The 23754-nt window shown below is 47.8% G+C and overlaps 1 protein-coding gene across 2 annotated transcripts in view; it reads right to left on the minus strand.

Moving 5' to 3' along the window:
* The window catches only part of inpp5d (inositol polyphosphate-5-phosphatase D), a 199007-nt gene that overhangs the window by 126757 nt on the left and 48496 nt on the right, over positions 1–23754 (minus strand). For both annotated transcript variants that reach the window (XM_078563554.1, XM_078563553.1), the window contains exons 3-6: positions 14723–14867; positions 13856–13970; positions 12661–12801; positions 10024–10111 (exon numbers count right to left, since the gene is read on the minus strand). In XM_078563554.1, the coding sequence (XP_078419680.1) occupies positions 10024–10111; positions 12661–12801; positions 13856–13970; positions 14723–14867 (489 nt within the window). The remainder of the gene's footprint in view (positions 1–10023; positions 10112–12660; positions 12802–13855; positions 13971–14722; positions 14868–23754) is intronic.

The following is a 23754-nucleotide window of genomic DNA, read 5'->3' on the forward strand; positions in this document are numbered from 1 at the left end:
GCTCAGTGAACGGAGCGATAAACCTCAGTGAAAGGAGAGATAATTTCCATTGACCATTGAGCTAACCTTCAGTGAATGGAAATAAGCCCCTAGAATTAATTCCTGTGAACAAACAGCTAACCTCTAGAGATTTGGGAGGTAACACCTAGTGAATGGAGAGACAATCTCCCTGCTGTAGGATCCGTTACATCCAACTGAGGCCAGATGGGACCTTGAATTAATGTCTCATCGAAAAGACCGCATTCTCTGACAGTGCAACACATCCTCAGTAGTGCACCAAAGTGCCTTCCTAAATTATGTGCTGCACATGAAACTTGAGCCCACAACCTCCTGATTCAGAGTTGAAGGTGTGACCATTGAGTCATGGATAACAACCAAATGGGAAGTTGCAGGGAAAAGGGCAATAACTGCAGGGAAATGGAGAAATAGTCTTAGTAAGTGTAAGTTAATGTAATGGATGGAGGTGAGGATGGCAACCGCATGGGAGTTAAACACAAAATCACTGTTGTCCGCATTACCTCACTTCGTAAGGGAATATCAGTCAGTGTACAGATATCTCCTTTATAACCTTCAGGATTATGTGGAGACCATTCATGGTGACACACAGTGCACCAACAGCACACCAGAATGATTGGCTGTGATTTTACGGGTCAGCGGTGGTCCTGTCCACTGGCCAGAAAGTCAGGGGCCATCGGTCAGTCATGGAAACCCTGACTGCATTTCGCGTTCATCAGGTAGCTAACTGCCTGCATTCCGCCCTTTTAAGGGATGAGGTCCCACCCCCAAGAGCTGCCAGCCAACTAGGTGTCCAGCAGCTCTTCAGTCCTAGCAATGAAGTGCCAGTGATGATAGAGGAATGAAGGCAAGTTGAGACGTGGGTCACTGGGGACAGTCAAGCAGGCCATGGCAAGGTGAATGAGGGTCATTCCTGAGTATGGGGGTGGAGGGAGGGGTGGGGAGACTCTTTTAGCAGGGGTGACCTTGCCACTGGGGAGCGGATGGGGCACACATGGTGCCCAATCAGGAGGGCTCTTCCCCACCAAGCCTGCAAGGAGGCTACCACGGCAGTCTCCTCATGGAGCTAAGTGCCTACCCGCTGCTGGTAACATACCAGTGGTGGCAGGAATTGGCCACAGAAGGGCGTCAATTGGCATAAGGTCAGGAAGGCCATCCATCATCTACCCAGCCCCTGGTAAAATACTAGGAGCGGCAGGAAGGTGGCAAACACAGAGATGCCCCCACCCCGCCCCCCACCAAACCAACCCAACTAACTTTATGCCCCACCCCATCTCACTGCACACTCCCTGTGGCCCTATAAAACCCTGGCCATCGTGACTAAAACCAGATGACTTAAAGGTTTAAATCTGAAGGAATAAGTAATACTAGGCATTAGAGCACCTGATGACACCAGGGGAATGAACAACGAGTCTGACAGAATAAGATCGTCCCACAGATTTATCAATTATCAAGCACCACTGCGGTTGCCAACTCTAGCTAGATGTATTCCTGGAGGTTTTGTCACCTGAGTTCCCATATGTAACCACCCCACACAGTCAAACAGCCATTTTTACTCTCCAATATATTTATGACTAATAAATAAAAGGTGAAAGAAAATGAAAATAATTTGCAATTTCATTAATGCCCCTATAATTGCCCATCAGCAGTGTCCTGGAAATTAATCTCCATTCCTGGAGACTCTAGGGCAGTCCTGGAGTGTTGCCAGCCACTGGAAACCAGCTCAGTAATAAGTCAACGCTGTACAGGGATGCAAAGGATGAAGCTGGAAGGTGGAAAGTGTAACAGGAGAAGGCATTGTGTTGTGTAGCCAGTTACCACCGAGCAACAGCAGAAGGCTGTGACTGTCTGTGGTGGTTGATACAGGTTGAGATTAGGTTCCGATACAGGCTGCGCTGCAGACACATAATAGATGAAAACACGTGTTCCTGTTTCCAGTAGCTCATCCAGGAAAACCTTTTGGCAATCCGCCCAGCCACGAGATTGTATAACACAAAAACTGGCCCTTTTATAGTCGCGGACCATAAACCAATCAGGTTTTGAGAGAAATGAAGTTAGCTGAATGCCTGACAGAGACACCAGTGACAGTAGTCAGGCAACACAGATTTTTGATAGACCAGGGAGGCAAGGGTTACGGGGAGCAGACAGCAAAGTGGAGTTGAGAGACAAACACATTAGCCATGACCTTACTGAATGGCGGAGCAGACTCGAAGGGCTGAATGGCCAACTCCTGCTCTTAAATCCTAAAATTCGGGCCTCCAGCAAAGCCTGCTTTCTGAATAGACGTAGCCTGCAAGTTGACCGAGAAGGTAAAGTCCAAAAAAGGCAACAAAAAAAATTAAACCGATGGGAAATTTCAGGTTGTTATTTAGCAGGCTTGCTCACAGTCCTTGCTGTGACTCAATGCGCAGCATGCTTTCCTCAGAATCAGAAAGTCCCGGGCTCTACATCCCATTCTAAACACCTAAGCATAAAATCAAGGCTGCATGACCATTCCACTGTAGCACTGAGGGAGTGTTGTATGGTCAGAGGGGTTGTCTTTCTGACGAGACATTAAACTGAGATCTTACCTGCCATGTCAAGTGCAGTAAAAAAAAAAATCCCATGACACTATTTTTTTCCAGGAGACCACAGGGTCCTGCCCAATATTTATCCCTCAACCAACATCACTAAAAAGAGACTATTGCTGTTTCTGGGATCTTGCTGTGCGAAAATTTGGCTGCCACATTTCTTGTGTTACAACAGTGACACTTCAAACAAAGACACTTGATTAGTTGCTTTTGGATGTTGTGAGATTGTGAAAGGCGCTATATAAATGCAAGTCTTTCTTTCTAACTTTTTGGACATCTCTTTTTCTGAGGTGCTGACCAACTATAACTGACCCACTGCTGTGATGGTTTCAATGGGTAAATGCACTTTCCAATGTTGAACACAGCCCCACAGATCAGCAAACAGCAGGGTTTTCACTCCAAGCCCATACTGAGCGGGCTGCTCTCAGCTGGAAGAGAAAGGGGTTATGATTTGTCTCTTTAGCCACCCTGCATCAGGGACCAAACCCCTGGGGTTGGGGTGGGGGAGGAGGGAGCGAGAGATCAGACTTCACTATCCTCTGTATTAGCAACCACAGGGGGTGGTTGATGAGATTAGTTTAGCTGCATTTAAGGGAAGTTAGACAAGTACGTGAGGGAGAAGAGAGTAGAGTGTTACACTGATAGATTTACATGAGGAAAGATGGGAGGAGGTTCGAGTGGAGCATAAACACCGGCATGGACTGGTTGGGCTGAATAGACTGTTCCTGTGCTGTATATTCAATGTAACATAATGCACCCACTGAAAAATGCACAGGGGCTATCAGCGATGCCCTACACAGGCAAATAGACCGCTGCTAGTCACTGCCCTGGTTTACAAATGAGCAAGTAAGGCAACCAACCACAGAACACACCCAGCCTAAAGGTCACCAGCCTCAGAAGGCCAGGAGCAGCAGAGGGGTAGTAATTGATTTACAGGTCTTGTGGGGAGCCTAACTAGATATTGCAGTTTCATTTTGGGAAGAACAGAATACATTTGCGAAGCAGCAGGGGAAGCTGCATGTGACACTCATTCATTATTGGCCAAGACTTCCCCTGAGCTATTTTTACTGAGGCATATGTGGCTGGTTGCCGAGCATCAAAGGAGAACAACATTCAAACCCTCTTCTGTCAAGTTGCAGTGAGATTCAAAGAGATTAGTGTTTATTTTTAGAAAAGGCGTTAATTTTAAAGATAGCTGCAGCAGGAAATGCTGAAATGTGCTTCAGATAACATTCCATCTGGAAGTGAAACAGAGACAAATTCGACAGGAACAGGTTCTGAGCAAAACTTAGGGAAGTTGGGTTTGCTCCCTTTGCAAAAAGGGGGGACTTTCAGTTGATCCTAATGGAAGATTCTGAAGGGAATGAACAAAGCTGATCCAGGCAAACCAGTCGTGGTGATAACTGAATAAAAAATACCAGCATTAATGTAAAAAACGTCCAAAGGTTCTTTACTGAAGGGAGAGCTAGCTGGTAAATTAACTAGGGGATTTAAGGAACACCTGCTAAGCCAACATGGGACAGTTAGGAAAGGAGCTCAAATGCTTGGTCAATATGATGGAATCTTCTAAGGCTTCTATAGATGAGGCGGAGGGACTGAAGGAAGCAGTTGCAGAGACAGTTCCAGGACAAAGCAGCCCACTTGATTAGCACCCCATTCACTATCTTAAACACTCATTCCCTCCACCACTGACGGACAGAGGCAGCAGTGTGTACCATTTACAAGATGCACTGCAGAAACTCATCAAGGCTCCTTCGACAGATCCTTCCAAACCCGTGACCTCTACCACTAAGGCCAAGGGCAGCAGATAGATGGGAACTGCACCACCTGGAAGCTCCCCTCCAAGTCACTCACCATCCTGACTTGGAAATATATCGCCATTCCTTCACTGTTGCTGGGTCAAAATCCAGGAACCCCCTGCCCAACAGCACTGTGGGCGTACCTACACCACATGGACTGCAGCAGTTCCAGAAGGCAGCTCACCACCGCCTTCTCAAGGGCAATTAGGGATGGGCAATAAATGCTGGCCCAGCCAGTGATGCATGCACCCAGTAAATAAATAAAAAATAAAGTATGGCCAAGGCAGCTCAAGGCTCTGCCACTAATGGCAAGGAGGATGAACTGAAGGGACTACAGGATGCAAGAGGCAGCAGGGATAGAGCAGATAAGGCCTTGAAAGGATTTGAAGATTTTTAATTCAACATGCTGAGGGGCAGGTAGTCAGAGAAAACACAGTGATGGGCAAATAAGATTTAAAGCCGTACAGGATATCACTGACTGACTTTGCACAAGTTACAAATAAGTTAATGAGGAGTATGAAGGAAAATCAGATGGACCTTTTTAGCCCAATGATAAATGTACCGGGGGAAGGACACTGAAGCAGATAGGGTGAATGGGGGTCAAATTAGATGTGTTTCAGGAGAAAGAAAGAATTGAGGGGTATGGTGAGAAGGCAGGCACGTAGGTTTGAGGGATATGAGTGAGTAGGTGTGAGGGATATGTTGGAAACATGGGCCTGAATTTTTCAGTCAGCATGCAGGGGCGGGCTTGACACGCTGGCACGTATAATGATGCACGATGACGTTGGGCGTGCGTCCCGACGTCATCGCTCTGTCTCGAGATGTTTTGCTTGGCGGGCGCGTGCTAGAGTCAGCTGTGCGCCCGCCAATATTTAAACAGCCGATTAAGGCCACGAAGGAAGTAATTAAGGTCGTTGTTTATGCTGCCCATTCAACCTTAAGGTACCTTATTTATTTCAAAAGCGCTTCAATTTCCCTGAGGCAGCTCCGTGCCTCAGGGAGATGCGTGTGAGAGAGCGCTGGCCCCGACTCTCTCTCCTACTCCTGCCTGCACAGATCGCACTGTGCACTATCGGCTCGCATCTCATGCTGGGCAGGCCTTAATTGGCCTGTCCACATAAAATGGTGGCGTGGGGCTGATTGCGGGCAGTGGTCGGCTCTGTTACTGCCCCCGCCCGCTCCCGCCGAGCCCGCCAACTAAAAACTTCAGACCATGGGGGTGAAGGGTACGGTGAAAGGCTGGGCAGGTAGCATAGCGGTTGTGTTATAGAGCTAGTAATCCAGAGGCCTGGTCTAATGATCCAGAGACATGCTTTCAAATCTCACCATGACAGCTGGGGGAATCTAAATTCAGTAAGTAAATAAACCTGGAATTAAAAAGCTAGTCTCAGTAATGGTGATCATGAAACTACTAGATTGTTGTTAAAGATCCCTCTGGTTCACTAATGTCCTTTAGGGAAGGAAATCGCAGTCCTTATGGTCTGGTCTATGTGACTGTAGACCCGCCACAATGTAGTTGGCTCTTAATTGTTCTCTGAAAGGCCTAGCAAGCTACTCAACTGTCTAGAAGGCGGCTCACCACCAGCTTCTCAAGTGCAACTAAGGTTGGGCAATAAACACTGGCCTTGCCAGTGATGCCCACATCCTGTGAATGAATGAATAAAGAATATGGTAATGGGTGAGGGATATGGTGGGAAGTTGGGATTGAAAAGTAGATGGGACAGATCTATAAAAAAAAATGAGGAGGCCTGTTGGGCCCAATGAGATGTTTTATCCTTCTAAAAAAAAAATTCTGTTTACAGGCAAGGTGGCATTTGGAAACTGCAGAGAATGTTGTGGGTTAAGGATGGGTTTGAATGCCATCCATGTGATGTTGCTGCAGATTACAAGCCCTGGCATGCCCCAGCATACATCTCAGGGGCACAGTTAGTCTCTCCGGCGATAGGTCAGATCTTAGAGCTTGGGCTGAACAAACAGAAACAGCTGCCTCGCAAGAAAAACATTTCCTGTTTTCCGTCAGCTTCAGGTGGAATCCGATCTGTCTGCAAATTAAAAAAAACTTCCAATCTCAATTTAAAAAAAAATAAACTTGTTTTTATGTACAGTGCCTTATTAAATCACTCAGGAACATCCCAAAGTCATTCACGAATAATGAATTACTTTGAAGTGCAGTTACACTGTTGTTCATTAGCTGAGAAGCGAAGCCATTTTGTACCTTTGATGAATTTGGGAGGAGTTCTGTCCAGACTGGTGGCACTACCAGCTGGTCAGATGGGCTGAAAACTCGACATGCCTGTGGGCAGAATAAACATAGCAGGCCTCAGGCCTGTCATGCAGGAACCAATTACCTCAGCACTTTGCTTCAGCGGCATAACATGAAGCAACCTCACCATGTCGGGACTGGTGCCTGCAATGGCACTGGCGATGCACTGTTTGCCTCTGGAGGACTGACTCCATTGGTACACTGGCCATTTGCCTCAGTTTCCTACATTACAACATTCATTAACACTTCAAAAACATTTTATTGGCTGTAAAGCACTTTGGGATATCACAAGGTCATAAAAGGCGCTATAGAAATGCAAGTCTTTCTTTTCTGTGAAGGGGGTGTCAAGGAGCACAATGCATCCCCTCTCCGGGGAGAGATATGAGAATGTTACAGAAAATGAAAAGGAGAGAAATGAATCAAAATGGAGAAGGGATTGTGAAAGAAAAATCCTTTGATCTCTCCATGAAAATAGAGTCATGTACCATCATCAAAACCTTCACAGTAATTATAAAACATGAGATGTGTTTGTTGCTATGGATCACCATCTGATCTCATGTCAGCCCAGATCCCAGCAGAACAGGAGAGCCTAGGGGCATTTGAGCTGTTATTTCTGTACAGTTAAACTCAGTGGGGAGCACTGGTTAGGTGTTTGCATCAAATTGATTGGCGTGTGGTCTTGCCATAAGCAGAAATGGAACACAAACAGAATGTGTGGAACTGTGAAGCCTGCAACTTATGATGTACATGCAACTCACTTGGGCCCTTGTGCCTCTGTTTTTGAAAGATTTTCCTTTCTGATCTGCTGCAGACACAAAATAAGGAACATTCCCAAAATTTATCCCGCAGGCAGTCAAAAACAATCAATGGGCGAAGTTGTCCCAGATTTGCACTAAGTGCGGTAGCGGGCCAGTAAAAATTACCCGCCGGCCGCAATGGCGGGTTTTCACGCCATATCATCCCAAACCCGCTGCATTAATTATGCATTCCCGGGAAACACGCCATTTTGATGGTAGGCAGGCTCCGATTCGCTTGCCAACGCCATCACCTCGCTGCTTCATCACGCCAAGCACCACATTTAAAGTACAGCCACGCTCAGTGCTTCCAGCCCAGGACTGCAGCAAAGAAGACATGGCCCTGAAAGCCAAGAAGACTGCAGCCCTTGAGTACCTTTTGGATGACATGGAGACCCTCTGTGATGTCCTCTACCCCCGCTCTGGCCGCAGGAGGGGCAGCAACATTACCACTCGGGCTTGGTAGGTGATGGCAGTGCCAATGCTGCACAGAGGAGGTTGGCCATCCAATGCAGGTAGAGGATGAATGATCTCATCCATGCAGCCACGGTATGGCAATCATCTCATCACTCTACACTCACTCACTCAAGCCCATCGCACATTCACTGGCATCTCACTCACTGACAGCTCAAGGGACACCACCACCCATTCTCACACATACCCTCATTTGTCCACCTGGCCTCATCTCCTCTGGAGACTGCTTCCTCAGCCCTTACCATCTTGAAGCCACTTGCACAGATCAACATGTGTCCCCACACGAATCCTGGGATAACCTCCATCCCCAGTGCAGCCCTCACCCTGCATCCTCTTCCTTGCCTGAGGCCACTTCTCCCCGCCTTCCCCAAGCAAGACCTTGTCCTGCGGCCGTTAAAAAGCCACCCACATATGGCTGATCTGGTAGGTAGAGAACTACCCATGAGCCCCCCTAAAAGTGGTGTGGTGCTGTCTGTGAAGCTTGGTACTGGTAATGATATGCTGATGTATTACATACATGGTTCCCAAAGGCCCATTGGCGGGCGGAGCGGACTATCGCAAACTGGTTTCACAAAATCGTGAAACTGATTTTGGCCTTCTTGTCATATTGTCCGCTCACGCCACCAAACACGCCCAACGGTGGCGGGAGCGGAAAATCCCGGCCTACGGGCAGAATATTTCATATGGCGGGCAAGCCCGGCGGGAGCGGTCATGGAGCCGATTGCTGCCCACAATTGGCTCCACGCCGCCATTTTACGTGGACGGGCCAATTAAGGCCCATCCAGCGTAATACGCGGCCGGTAGTGCTCAGCGCTACCTCTGCTGGAAGGGGTAGGTGGGAGAGTCGGGGCCAGTGCTCTTTCACGCATGCGTGTGAAAGAGCGTTTCAATCTTCCTGAGGCAATCTCCTTAGGGAGATTGAATCGATGTTCAAAAAATTAAATAAAAGGCTTATAAATTGATTTGAACATGTCCCATCAACATGACTGTGTCACATGAGACAGGACATGTTTTCATATTTATGAAAAATGTTTCATTTATTTAATAAAAGCTTTCGGAAACCTCACCCCACTCGTGGATGAGTTTTCCTAAAAAACACTTGGCTTTTGCCTGCCCGCCAACCGTAAGGTTGGATGGGCAACATTTAGAATAACTTTAATTAGATCCTTAATGGCCTCAATAGGCTGTTTACATATCGGCGGGCATGCAGCCGACTCCAGTGTGCGCCCGCCGAACGAAACTTCGCTACTGAGCGCAATGACGTTGGGACACACGCCCGATGTCATCGCGTGTCATTTTACGCATCGGTGTGTCGGGCCCGCTCCCGCATGCCACCTAAAAATTCTGCCCTATGAGTAATGCAGATATGGGGGAAGATGGGGATTCTCCTTGCTGGGATGGGGATATCTCATTGCATATTCTTTCCTTTAGCAGAGGTATAAAAGCTGCACTTGTTAATTTGTGTTTCAATGTGTCTAAAAGTTGCTGCTAATAATATGAAAATGTATTAAAGACATATCAATCTTTTCCTAACGTCAAGAGGTAATCAGGGTCTTATTGTATCACTAGGACCCTGAGTACAGTTTAACTTGGGGACTTAAGTGGCCAAGACACCAAAGCCTTAAGGCTGGGACAAAGTAGGCTAGTAGCTGTTGCGAAGGACTAAAATGCCCTGCAGATCAGCGGAAACCGTTTCCTTTGTGGAGAAGGAGCAAGAGTTCTCCTCCAGCCTCTCACAAGGAGATTCACGGTCTCCCTGCCCTGGTCTCTCCATTACCCTCTTTCCTGTTGTGATGCACTCTTGTAACCTCCTGCTCGCCACTTAGCTGCAAGTCTGCCAGAAGTCAATTGAGACCTAAAACTTAAAATAGTCCAGGCCTGAAACATGTGAAACTGCAGAGGTAAGATAGAATAACGGCTGTGATCTTATTGAATAGCAGAGCGTTCGCGAAGGGCCAAATAACCTACTCCATCCTATTTCCTACCTTCTTTTGTCCTTGAGCCCCATTTCCCAACACTCCCAAAACTTGTTTGGCATTCAAATCAACCCCATTGTGTTGATACGTTAGCAAATCGCTTTAAGTGTGTACATTATAATGGTACCCTACCTGACCCTGCAAGCTTTCTCCAGGAGGTGGCTGATTGCTGAGCAGACTCTGGGATGTCTCCAATGCCGACATTGTCTGGATCAGCTCACTTGAAACACAAACACAATGGTTCACAGTAGGCAGTACAGTGTTGGACAATTTTCCTTGCGTTAACCGATAAGAATGAATTGTCTGGAGTCACAAGGCATAGCAGAGAGATGGCAGAAGAGCATGGCAGAGAGATGTGCAGCTATAGCCTGTGAGTGCAGTGTCCAGGAATGTGAATGTCAAGCAGTACTTAATTCACAGCAGCAAAGCTGCTTGATAGCTCAATGGGTAAAAGCACTGTGCAGAGCGGTACTCCACAATACAGGTTCTAGGTCTGATGCCTGATGTATGCTGAGTTACTGATTTTAGCTATGACCGGAGTCGAGGCAATCGGACTGATTCTCCCCCAGGAACACAACGGCCAGTCAGGGTTCCTGCCCTTGATCGGTGTCCAGTCACTCTTGTTGGAAAGTATGAACACTGGACAAGGAACGAGGTGCCAGAGGATGGTCATCACCAGGGAAAACCATACACCGGTAAGAGTCAGCTCCTTCAGGAGAGTAAATGGGTAGGGATAAAAACCCATAGTGCAGGCAAACATATGTGCCCCCACTAGCACTTGGGAAACTTTATACTTTTCCCCCCATGAAGAGGACTAAGTAATAACACCAAATTTTACAGAAAGCAGAGGGACAACTAGGCACAAGATGTAAATATGGAAAATTTAAGGCACTCTTACAATTCAATCCAGTCCCCACAATATTTTCTCCACTCTCCCTGACTTTCTTCTTCTGTCATTGAACCCATATCTTCCTATGACCAGGCCTTTGTCTCTGAAATGGCTGGGCCTGGACATGTCTTCCATTTATCACCAAGAAGCCTGGTTTCCTCTTTTACACCACATGCTTGCTTTCCTCTCACCAGCTTGTAACTTTCTATAAAGACCAGGTTTTCCCCAGGCTTGAATCCCTTTCCCATATCTGGAGAGACTCTCCTACCTCTGCCTTACACTGATACAAGAGAAAGCTTGTCTGCTGGGTGACCCCTATCTCACCTCTAACCTTCAAACCCTTCTTACCAGGATACCTTTCCCATCTCTCTTTTATCAGTTTTACTCCAGTCATTGGTCTTCTGAACATTCCTAATCGGTTCCTCCTAAATTTTAAATATCTCATCCTACACAGTCTCCCTCCTCATTACACTGTCATTGTGATGAAATCAAGACTGACTACATTTCTCCTGATCCAATTCACAGTCTTTCTCAAGATCTCCAAACTGTAATCTCTGGACTTCTCAGTCTGCCCCACCTCCCACAATCTACAGGCTTTCAAAACTCAGTCTTCATCACAGAACCACTTACTCAATTTATCTCACATTCTCTCCTATTCTGAACTATAAGGGTCGCTGGCAATTATAACAACTGCCAACTCTGGCCAATGCGCACAGGAATTAAACGTGGGACTTCAGTGTGGCTGAGGAAGACAAGAATGGTGCCTGTACCCACAAGCCATCGAGGGAGCAGACACAGAATGATTCAAAAACAACGACAGCATTATAAAGTTCAACAGCAATCGTACTGGCTCAATAACTGGAAAGTGCTTCTGCTGCCAGTCGCAGAGTTATACCCAAAGAACATGAGCTCTATCTTGGATATCTGCACATCCAACAGTGGTGTGGCGGGAAAGAATGGGAAATGGCTTAGTGGCAGTCACACAGCAATCACTTGCCAGTTCAAAGCTCACTACAGCTAGGTCAAAGGTCAGATGTCAAAAGTGAAGCAAGCAGATCCAGAACTGCTGGAGACTTAAATTGGAAGATGAGTGCAGTTAACAGGAATGCACGGCTCAGCGAACTGTCTCACCATCTGAAACAGTCCAGTCAGATGAGGGGGACATTTACCAGTGTTATCAGTCCCTACTTGGTATTCAGATTTATGCTTTAGAACTAGGGATTGGAAACAGGCATTCTGTGAGGAGCAGGTTTTACTCTGTTTTATCATGTTGTTCCTGTCCTAGGACCGTTTGATGGGACAGTTTAGAGGGAGCTTTACTCTGTATCTAACTGTACTGCACTTGCCCTAGGAATATTTGATGTAACAGTATAGAGGGAGATTTGCACTGTATCTAAACTGTACCTCACCCAGAAGTGTGTTATTGGACACTGTAGAGGCAGTTTTATTTTTTATCAAATCCATGTTGTACCCTCTCTGGGATTGTTTGATAGGACAGTGTAAATGTAGCTTTATTCTGTAACTAACCCATGCTGTACTTGCCCTGGGAATGTTTAATGGGACAATGTAGCAGGTGTTTTACTCTGTATCTAATCCACGCAGTACCTGACGTGGGACTGTTGATAGGACAGTGTTGAAGGAGCTTTACTTTGTATCAAACTTAAGGTCTATCTGATCCTATGATATTCTTTTAATACTAAGTGGAAGAGTTCTATTTGCTTGATAAGTAGAAACAAGTCTAAATGAGAACGCCGATGGTGAATATTACATAACAAAAGACACAGGTAATTGCAAATCTTTGAGCATTTTGCAGAATTTAAGCTATGCGTCCAATGCCAGATCTTGTTGAGAGTGACGGTCCGTGCATGGCATGTGCCTACCTGCTGAGGCCTTTGGTGAGTAAACTGAGCAAGAGCCGCAGCTGCCACATGTCCACAGACGAGGAGTTTACGTGTTCTGCATCCTTTAGCACATCCTGCTCAATGTAGTCGCAAAGGGCCTTATGAAATCCTCTTGGAACCCTACAGGAGAAAGAGTCAGTGAGATAAAAATAGCCACTTAAAGAGAACCATTCCCCAACCTTCCCCACTGGGAAGAGAGAGTGTTCCTTTTATCCAGGCATTTGCCACAGGCTAGTGACCTGGAAGTAGGTGTGCTGGGCCTGGTGTTAGCAGGTCCTTGTCGCCAGCCTTTTCAGCAGAGAGAGAAAGAGGATAATCGGAGTGTCAGAGTGGTCCTGGAAAGTGCATGCACCTTCAGAAACATCCAGACAGGACAAGAGGTACACCAACTGAGACCTGTTCACCCACCTCTCCACTTAACTGTTGAACAGAGGAGGGGAGTGGAGGAGGGGGAAAAAGTGCTGTGAAAGAAAAAATCCAGTGAAAGAAAGTGTTGAATTGAACAGCTACCCCGAGTGACAGTAACGCAGAGTGTGAGAGATTAAGGACCTCAAACTCGGTCCCATGCCATTTGATATCTCTCCCAGTGAGAGTCTCTGCCGTGAGTGGTGATTGATACTTTAACCTATGAAGAGCTCCCAAACAAAGACCAATATGTTTTCACTCTGCTTACTTTCCAGGAAGGGGTGTCTATGAGTTGGAGCAGACAATATTGGCATTTAAAGAGGCATGACTAAGTATTTAATCAAGGGCATCCCCACAAAAAATAACTGGCCTATACCGCCACATGGCCCAGCAGTCCATTGGTGTGGCTTCTCCCATATCTAACAACACCGTTACAATGCAGACTTAATTGAACAGGGATGGGAGGATAGGCAGCCCGATGAGCACTAACACTTATCCGAGACATTTCCCAAGCAGGGAAAGGTTATTCTCTTGGGGTCCAGCAAATTCACAGGTGCTGGGAGATAAGCCGAGCTGGGATTGGTCAAATTTTTGATGATGAGTAAAGAGTGAGTGGGGTGGGGTCAGGTATGGGGGGTGACACAGGGATGGATCTTAAATTAAGGATAAGGCATTAAATGAACTACAGCCTGGCCTCTTCCAAGACCACCCCGCCCCTGCTCCCACCCCAGGTTTGTTAGACCCCTGTATTGGACTCAGGCATATTTACTGTGCCAAAACAGCAGTGTCCACTTCTTCAAGGCGTCGTGTGAGGATCTCAGTGACCAGGGACCTGCCAGCATCACTCCGGATCCTTGCAGTGGAGTCAACAACATTGGCAGCACCTGTAAAATATTGTGGAAGTAGGTGTCAGGATCAATTCTCTAACACCTAAGAGTAAAATAAATTGTGTCTAAAGAACGCTAAAAATGACACAACAGCTCCGATCTAAGAACCAAATAAAGCTATTTCTCATGCATCAGTTGTAGCCTAATCCGAGTTGGGTGTTGGTAGCACAGGTGGGGGTGGGACTGACACTGGCTTCAGGATCATCCACACCCTGCATCACTCGCTTAGTATTACAAATACACAGTCTGATCCCAGGAGCGCTGTATCTCATGCCGACTCCATCGCTGCCGTCCGTTACAATCCATTCTGCCAAGTAGACTCAGCCGGCCTACCTCAATTGGTCAGGTAAAGTCCTCACAATCATGGCCTTGTGCATGTCAACATCCCTCATGTATTTCCACCCAGTGAGTGGCTGTTTGGGCATGAGGGCTGCCAGAGCTAAGCCCAATTCTCTCTGCAGCCACCACAGACACATGCATGCTCTCCAGTCCTGGGCAGTGGTCTGAATCAGTAGACCCGATTGACCTGTCACTCCTTATTAATGAGCCCAATTGTAGAACTCAATTTGCCCTCTGGTTGAGAACAGCTAACTCAACACAGGCTGGAAGTGGTATGACCTCCCTAGTCCACGTGGTTAAGTCACCACAAGCAGTTCAATTCTTGGTCCGGGGTGGAAGGTGTCTTAATCACAATTCAAATGGGACACATTAACCCCGGTTTGCAAACTGGGATGTTTCCCCTCTTTTACCTATTGCCACTTCCTCCTCCTCCACCTCTTCCACTCTTGCCACTGGATACCGCAGGTTAGTCACCAGGCCGGTGTTCTCCTGTTTGTAATACTCAATCAAGTCCGGCATCTTTACAAAATTCTTTGGCTTGATCCCTGCTGAAGCCTAGGAATAAACAGACAAGATTTACCATAAGCATCCCCAACTTTAGCCCTTTCCTCCCTCACTTTGGTTTTCCCCATCTTGTTCCTCCCACAAGCTTCAGTGTCACCCATTCAGTTCACAGTTCACTCATTAATACCATTTGCCTCAGTCAATCTGAACTCCACAAGACCTGAATCTGGTAGGTGCTTACCCTTGATCCAAATGCCTGCATCAACAGGAAACTTCATATACACACAATCAACCACAACTTGCACACACACAAATGTGTAAACATTTCAAGAACAAATAAAATAAATCACAAATACCACCTACTGTCTCTCTATTACATTCATGCGTACACACATACACAAGGTATCACAGAAAGTTACACAAACAACTATAGTCACACAGTCTTACACACAAGTATACAGTCTTTAACAGTCAACCTTAGACACACACACACCCATGCAAACAGTTGTACATGTATACACACACACACACACTCGTACACACACACGTCACACACACATACACATCGTACACACACATGTCATACACACACACATCATGTACGCACACACAATATACATACACACGTCATGTACACACACATCATACACACACACACACACACACACACACACCCCTCCCCCACCGCTGCCACCACCCCCAAGCCGGATTAGTGATGTTTCTGCTCATCCTGCGGCCAGAGCAGGGACATCACAGTGAGCCTCCACTGCGTCCAAAAAGAGCTCAAGATATGCACAGTTGAATCTGGGGACTGTGGTCTTTTTTGCCTTTTGGGACCATGTCTTCCGTGTAGCAGCCGGGGGCTGGAAGCACTCAGAGCTGTACGTGTGGCTGTACCTTAAATATGGCCCCGGTGTGATGAAGCGGCGAGATGATGGTGTGGTGGGTGAATGAGAGCCCTACCACCATGGAAACGGCGTGTTTTCTCGGAATGCATAATTAATGCAGCGGGATTGGGACAATATGGCATGAGAAGCCGCCTATGCGGCCGGCGAATAAAAGGTTGATTTTCCAGCCCGCTACTGCATCTAATGCAAATCTGGGACACACAGTCACACACACACACACACACACACAGACACACACTTGTACACACACACATTTGTGCGCACACAGTCGCGCGCGCACACACAGACACAGTTGCGCATGCACACACACGCACACACACAGTTGTGCACACACAGTGATACACAGACGCACAGTTGTGCACACACACAGTCATGCATACACACTGTTGTACACACACACACAGTTGTACACACACACACAGTCATGCATAAACAGACAATTGTGCACAAATACACAGACATGCATAAACATGCAGTCAAACACACACACACACAAACAAGGGTGTGTATACGCCCTCTGTAGACCACTCCATTTCTCACTGTTTACTGTTCTCTATTGTTCCAGTATTCTTGAATATCTGGGATATGATCGGGGATGAAATGCTTTAGGCATTGCTGCAAAATGAGTGGTATCACATGGGCTGCCTGTACCCTTGCTGATACTCAGTTCTATCGGGTTCAATAGAATTGAATGTGTGGGGACTATGACAGGCGGCCCATGCGATATCGCTTGTTTAACACTACCTCTAGGTCTTTCCTACCCTAGTGTGTTTTACTCACCATCCCTCCATTATATTGTTTCCCTAAAGACGCCAAAGGTCTAACCCTTCTCTGTTTCAGTTCTGATTAATTCCATGCTGTGGTCAGACATCGATTGACCCACAGTCACCATGTCCACGCAACCTTGAATATTCCTGTCAATGTTTCCATGGGGTTTTAACTTTCTGATCATGAAACAATGATGTAAAGAAATGAGCCTGGTGGATATTGCACCGTCCAATCCCACCCCTCCAATCAGATCATTACTCCTTGTGTCCACAAGAGGCAAATTATTCAAGTATTCAACAAGTAGAGCAAAATGTGGCCTGTGGCTTCAACACGAGCATTGAGAGAAGACATCGACTGATTGAACCTTTTACAAGCAATTGTACCACTTAACAGCTCCTTTAAACCTGTGCCTACCAGCTAGTTAGACGATGCATAAATAATGGCTTGTTAACATTTATCAGAGCTTTACAACAGCACAGATCCATCCATTTGTGATGCGCTGGCTGAAATTCTGATTGGTCTTTCAGGATCCAAGAATTTCAGAACTAATTCTTTGAATGAACAGAGCCTTTAAATTTTCTCATGATTGGTCTCTCTAAAATATTCCCATAATTTGCAACAAGTCCTTAATGTAGTTATATACTATGATCAATGGCTTTTACCTTTTCTATGTAGGGTCAAACCGTCCATACCTTAAACAAATCATGTTGCATTTAAGGTTACTTATTGGTTGTTCGAGTTGATTTCAGTGTGCTACGAGAGCAATACATCTTTGGGAGTTTACATACTTGATTTTACTCTGGGCATTTTTAACTACTGTATCTCGGTGACTCTTGGAGGAGAACCTGAGCTCTCTATGTCCCATGGAAGGTGGCTGCACTTGCGCTGGACAAATCTGTAGGGTGCACAGGGAGCAAAAGGAAAGCCTCCTTTAGCTTATGTCGATACTATTTTTATCCTGTGCTCCCACATAATTTTTTCAGGAAGCATTAGAATAACATTACACGTGGCCCAGCCTTCAACGGCCAAACAAATTTATTAAACAAATATAGCAATCACACAACATCTATGGTCAGAATTTTCCATCCCAGGACTAAGTCCTATGGTGGGGATGGGAACAGGGAGGGTTTCCTGCCACGGAGGCTGGTGGGAATTCGGGCCGTAACGCGTGATGCTGGCCTCATGAATAATCCAGTCGGGGGTTTCCCAATGTTTCGCGCGATGGGGCGGGCTGGATGGCATGCGTCCCACTGTCATATCTGGGCACCATTTATAAACATTGAAGGAGGAGATGGGCCGCTGATCACAGGGACCTCCAGCCCCCAGATTCAGTGACGTATCCCTGGGAGTCCTTCTCAATGCAGTGGAGGCTAAGAGGGCCAGAGGATGGAAGGAGGGGGCTGGGCCATCAGGCCATCCCTGCATGGGAGGAAGACTTCAGGGTGGTCAGTGCCCAGCGCCTCCACCAGAGGACTGCCCTGCAGTGCAGGAACTGGATGAACGACCTCATCCACGCTACCAGGGTAAGTGAACCCTCAACTGCTCACACTCACCTCACTGAATGGTAGTAAAACATAGAAAATAGAAGCAGGAGTAGGTCATTCAGCCCTTCGAGCCTGCTCCGCCATTCAATATGATCATGGCTGATCCTCTATCTCAATGCCATATTCCAGCTCTCTCTCCATACCCCTTGACACCTTTAGAGTCCAGAAATCTATCTATTTCCTACTTAAATATATTCAGTGACTTGGCCTCCACAGCCTTCTGTGGTAGAGAATTCCATAGGTTCACCATCCTCTGAGTGAAGACGTCTCTCCTCACCTCAGTCCTAAATGGTCTACTCTGTATCCTGAGACTGTGACCCCTTGTTCTAGACCCTCCCAACCAGAGGAAACATCATCTCTGCATCCAATCTGTCCATCCCTGTCAGAATTTTATATGTTTCAATGAGATCCCCTCTCATTCTTCTAAACTCCAGTGAAAACAGGCCTAGTCAGCCAATCTCTCTTCATAGGACAATCCTGCCATCCTAGGAATCAGTCTGGTGAACCTTTGATGCACTCTATGGCAAATATATTCTTTCTTAGATAAGGAGATCAAAACTGCACACAATACTCCAGATGTGGTCTCACCAAGGCCCTGTACAGCTGCGGTAAGACATCCTTGCTCCTGTACTCAAGTCCTCTTGCAACAAAGGCCAACATAGCATTTGCCTTCTTAACTGCTTGCTGCACCTACATGCTTGCTTTCAGTGATTGGTGTACAAGGACACCCAGGTCCCTTTGTACATCAACATTTCCCAATCAATCACCATTTAAATAATACTCTGCCATTCTATTTTTTCGACTGAAGTGTATAACTTCACACTTATCCACATTATACAGCATCTGCCATGTATTTGCCCACTCACTCAACTTGTCTAAATCGTCTTGAAGCCTCTTAACATCTTCCTCACCGCTCACATTCCCAACAAGTTTCATGTCGTCGGCAAACTGGAAATATTGCATTTGGTTCCCTCATCCAAATCATTTATCTATATTGTGAATAGCTGGGCCCCAAGCACTGATCCCTGCGGTACCCCACTGCCACTCCAAAAAAGACCCATTTATTCCTACTATCTGTTTCCTGTCTGCTAACCAATTCTCAATGCATGCCAATATATTACCTCCACTCCCATGTGCTTTAATTTTACACACTAACCTCATATGTGAGACTTTATCAAAAAGCTTTCTGAAAATCCAAATACACCACATCCACTGGTTCTCCCTTATCTATTCTGCTAGTTATGTCCTCAAAAAACTCCTGTAGGTTTGTCAAACATGATTTCCTTTTCATAACTCCATGCTGACTTTGTTTAATCCTGTTGATATTTTCTATGTGTCCTGTTATCACAGGGGACATGGGCCTCAGTGGCAATGTGATAAGGTGATGCCTCAGCCCCACTGCAATCTTTCTAGTCTGCAGGTGAGGAGGCCACTGTGGATCCCTTCCACTCAGAGAGCTCAGATGCTGTCTGGGAGGGGGAGGATGGGGGAAGGGGGTTAGGCGTTGAGAGTTCCAGCAAGCTCCGCTAATGACATACCTCTGCGAGCCTTATCCTTCTATCTGCATGGGCTCACTGCTCTAGAAGGTGCTGCCCCAGAACCCGTGTGGACAACCTACAGTGCATCAATCAGGTGGCACACAATCCAATGGGTTGTTTATAAGGCTGGAAGCATGAGAAAGATAGCTGAAACCCAATTGCTTTCAACCCCAGCTTCTCTCTTTGTGCAGGAAAAGTTACGGCACAACAGGAGAGAGAGAGAGAAGATGGGATGAGCCAGCCTGATCTCAAGAACCTCACTGACTTCAAGGAGTTGGTAGCCCAGCCCGCAGGAGAGGACCCGCACCGAGCCTGTGCAGACGGAGAGGTTGGCGGACGGCCTTCTTCCAGGAAGGGTCCATGCATAATGTAGCCACTTAGAAACCTAAGGCTCATGCATTCCTCCATGTTAGAGGCAGCTCATGCAGTCACTCACTCTCTCCTCTCTCCCTTACAGGTCCCAGCAGGAAGAGGGCAAGGGAAGAAGAGGGAACCCTGTGCAGCAGGTCCTCCAGTTCACAGAGGACAGAGGACATTAGGGAGGAGAAAGGAAATACACCTGTGGAGGCGTCACAGCAATCACCTGCCCCTCCACCAGCGCAGAGCCACACACCTCAGTGGGTACTAGATGTAGATCAGGCAGGGTCTCACATCTTGGTGGTCACCGCATGGACATGTGTCCACAGCAGGAGGAGGCAGGGTCAGCCAAGCTCATCGGCACTCTGAGGACTGCTGGGGAAGAGGCATCTGTGACGTCCAAGTCGGATGCTGAGCCTCTGGGATGGGCCCTGCAAGAGATGCTGGGGAAGCTGCAAGAGGCGGGCGAACATCAGACAGAGGTGTCAGAGGCCCTTAGCAGAATGAGGTGGAGGATTCTTTCCGCCTGCTGGCTGATGAAGTGGCGCTGAAATGTGCACACATCGAGGTTTCCATGGGGAGGGTGGCAGACTCCATGGAGACCCTGGCCCAGCAGAATGCCCAGTTTCTGCCAGAGATGTGTACAGAGCTGCACTCCATCGCTGTAGCCACGGGTGAGTGGCTACAGTGGCTTTTGCAGTGGCTACGCGAGAGGGGGACTGGGCACCTCGACCTCCCTCCAGGTGCCCCTTGCCCTCAAAGAGTCAGACAGGGGCCTTCGGGCACTTGAAGGGAGAAGGAGGGGCAGTTGGATACCCCAGGGACCACCACTCAGGACTCTCTGAGGGTGTCTGGGCCTTCTGAATCCCCCTTGCCTGTGACCCCTTCAGCCTTGTCCTCTGTGACCACAGAGGGAGCAGATGCCCCACAGCAGGACAAGCAAAATAAATCAGGGCCCTTCAGGCCTCAGGTCTCCAGAGGACTCTGCCAAGGTCATCCAAGGCAACAGGGTAAGCTGGGCAGCAGGCTGCCTCCACCCCTGCTGTGGATGTTGGGGGGAGTAATTAGATGAAGTGATAGGGAACACAAGATTAAGAAGATTTGATTTCACATGTGGTTGCACGGGTGCACTGTGATTGTTAACATAATGACTCTTTTGTAAATATGGTCCACTTGCACTTTAACAAGGTCTGATGTGGTTTATTCGTGATGTAGTCCTTAAGCCTGTACATGTTCACACCCTCCCCATCATAACCATTGACCACCCCACCAGCCCAGGTGCAACAATTGACCTTCCGACGGTTACCCTTCACCCCTCCCCCATTACCCTCCGTCCTGTGCAGGTGAATGTCCACGTGCCCGACACTTCCTGAGGAGCGCACCCCCTGTGACAGTAGATCTGCCTACCCCCCAGAATCCACTTCTCCTTCCACATCCCCCACAACAACCCTCAGCGCCCCTTCATTCGCCATCGCAAATCCTCACTCTCCTATCCTACCGGCTCCCAATTCCCCCTCGAGCCCTCACCTTCCCTTCCTATCACCAATTCCCTCTGTGTGCCCCCCAGGACTCATTAATTGACACCATGGAGCCCTCCCTCTGAACCCCTTTCCCCCCTCTTCCCCCCACCCCATGCCCGTTCACCGCTGCACAACCCCTCCCCTCCTTCCCACGCTCCAGCACGGCTCTTCCCACCCATCTGCTCCATACCACCTCACCCATTCCACGACCCCTGCAGCATCTCTCTCTTTTCCCTACCGCCCCCAACCTCCCCACCCCCCTCCAGGCTTCCACACCCAGCCCACCCCTCCACTCCTCTCCTCCCCATCTAATCCCCCCCACTGCACAGACCATTACCACCCAGCAGTACCTCCTGCAGCCGTCCACCTGCAGCTTGAAGATCCACCTCCTAGAGGTTGCTGCAGTGAGAAGATTCAAGTGGTTGATGCTCCTCCCACCCACTGCTGCACGTGGTGCTCCAGGGTCCATGGTCGCAGGAGGCCTCCATCCTGATCTCCACAGGCTGCCCCAGGCCTTTTTCAGGTAAGTCATGACACGCGCAGGCCACGTTGGTCCAGACGTGTTCTGGCCCGGCATGAAAACTCGCTGGCGATCAGACGATCAGGCGGGTGTGTGGGGGGGTGGGGGGTGCGGAGAATTCTGGTTGGGCCTCCATCTGCATCCCATTAATGGGATGCAAAACAGTTTCACACCAGCCTCTGGCGGGAATGGCGTGTCGCCATGATGGGCAAGAGCGCACATTCCCGCCATGCGCCCCTTGTGCCTGCACCTCTCCTCCCACAGGCCGCACCCCTAGAGGCTGAATAGGGACACCTGGCCTCCTCCCCCTTCTGGCCCTCTCTTCCTCCTCAGAGGAGGTGCCTCCAGTTGAGAGCACAACCCCCATTCCCAGAGTGAGGGAAGGCCCCATGCGATGTGAATCTTCCGGGGGCCCGGAAAACAATACTGAGTCCTGAACTGAAGCCTCTAAAATATCTGAATGCAGCTTTGAAGCAAAGTGAAGCTGTCCTGTTCACAGAAGCAAGCATCAGCAAGTGATATTCTAAACCCCTCACTAATCTCTTTGGCATGGCCACTGACCCCTCTTATCCCACCTGTGGATGAAGTTTGGCAAATTGTGGCTTACCCGCCTGCTCGTTTTGCCCATGTGATGGCCTAAAAGTCACACGGGCTACGTGAAGTCGGAGGCAATTGGTGTCTCAAGGGCCTTAACTGGCCACTTAATTAATGGCGGGTGTGACTCCGTCTCCATCGCGCGCCCACCTAGCAAAATATTGTGAGTGTGCATTGGCACACGCGGCCGACATTAACGCGCTTTATTTAATGCTTGAGTGGGTCGGCCATGCACCCGCCCACCAAGCTAAAACTTCTGCCCTTGGTGTCATATCTGACACCAATATGAACTTCCCGCCTCATATCTGCGCCAATAACAAGACCGCCTATTGCCACCTCTGTAACATTGCCTGGCTGTGCCTCGTCAGCTCCTCTGCTGTTGAAAACCCTCCTTCGTGCCTTTGACTATTCTAACACCTTTCTGACCAGCTTCCACTGTCTAAACTTGGCGTCATCCAAAATTCTGCTGCCCATGTCCTAGTTTGCCCCAAATTCCATCCACCTCTCACCTCTGTGATCGCTGACCTATATTGGCAACACCTCAAATTCAAACATTCTCGTCCTTGTTTTCAAATCCTGCCTCGCTGCCCCCTATCTCTGTAACCTCCTCCAGCCTTACAACCCTGCGAGATATCTGCACTGCTGTAATTCCAGCCTCTTGAGCATCCCTGATCTTGATCATGCCACCATTGATGGCCATGCCTTCAGCAGCCAAGACCATAAGCTCTAGACCACTAGAGCTCTAAACCCTAAACCACTCCGCTTTTCTCCCTCACTTTCGTCCTTTAAGACACTCCTTTATACCTACCCCTTTGACCAATCTTTTGGTCATCTGCTCTATTATCTCCTTAAGTGGCTGGGTGTCATATTTTGTTTTATAATGCCTCTGTGAAGTGCCTTGAGAAGTTTTGTTGCATTAAAGGTGCTATATAGATACAAGTTGTTGTTGTTGTATAACCTACAGTTCTGCAGTCAAAGGTGCCATCTTTCAGATGAGATATTAAACCTCTCAGATTCCATAACACTATTCAATGAAGAGCAGGAAGCTCCCCCATGGTTCTGGCCAATAATTATTCCTCAAGCAACATCATGAAAATCAATTATCTGCTCATTATAACACTACTGGCTGCAGGATTTTGCTGTGTGAACATCCGCTGCCAAATTTCCCTACGTGACAACAGTGCCCAAG

Source organism: Cetorhinus maximus, chromosome 19, assembly GCF_964194155.1.
Source record: "Cetorhinus maximus chromosome 19, sCetMax3.hap1.1, whole genome shotgun sequence".
In the NCBI taxonomy this organism is placed as follows: Eukaryota; Metazoa; Chordata; class Chondrichthyes; order Lamniformes; family Cetorhinidae; genus Cetorhinus; species Cetorhinus maximus.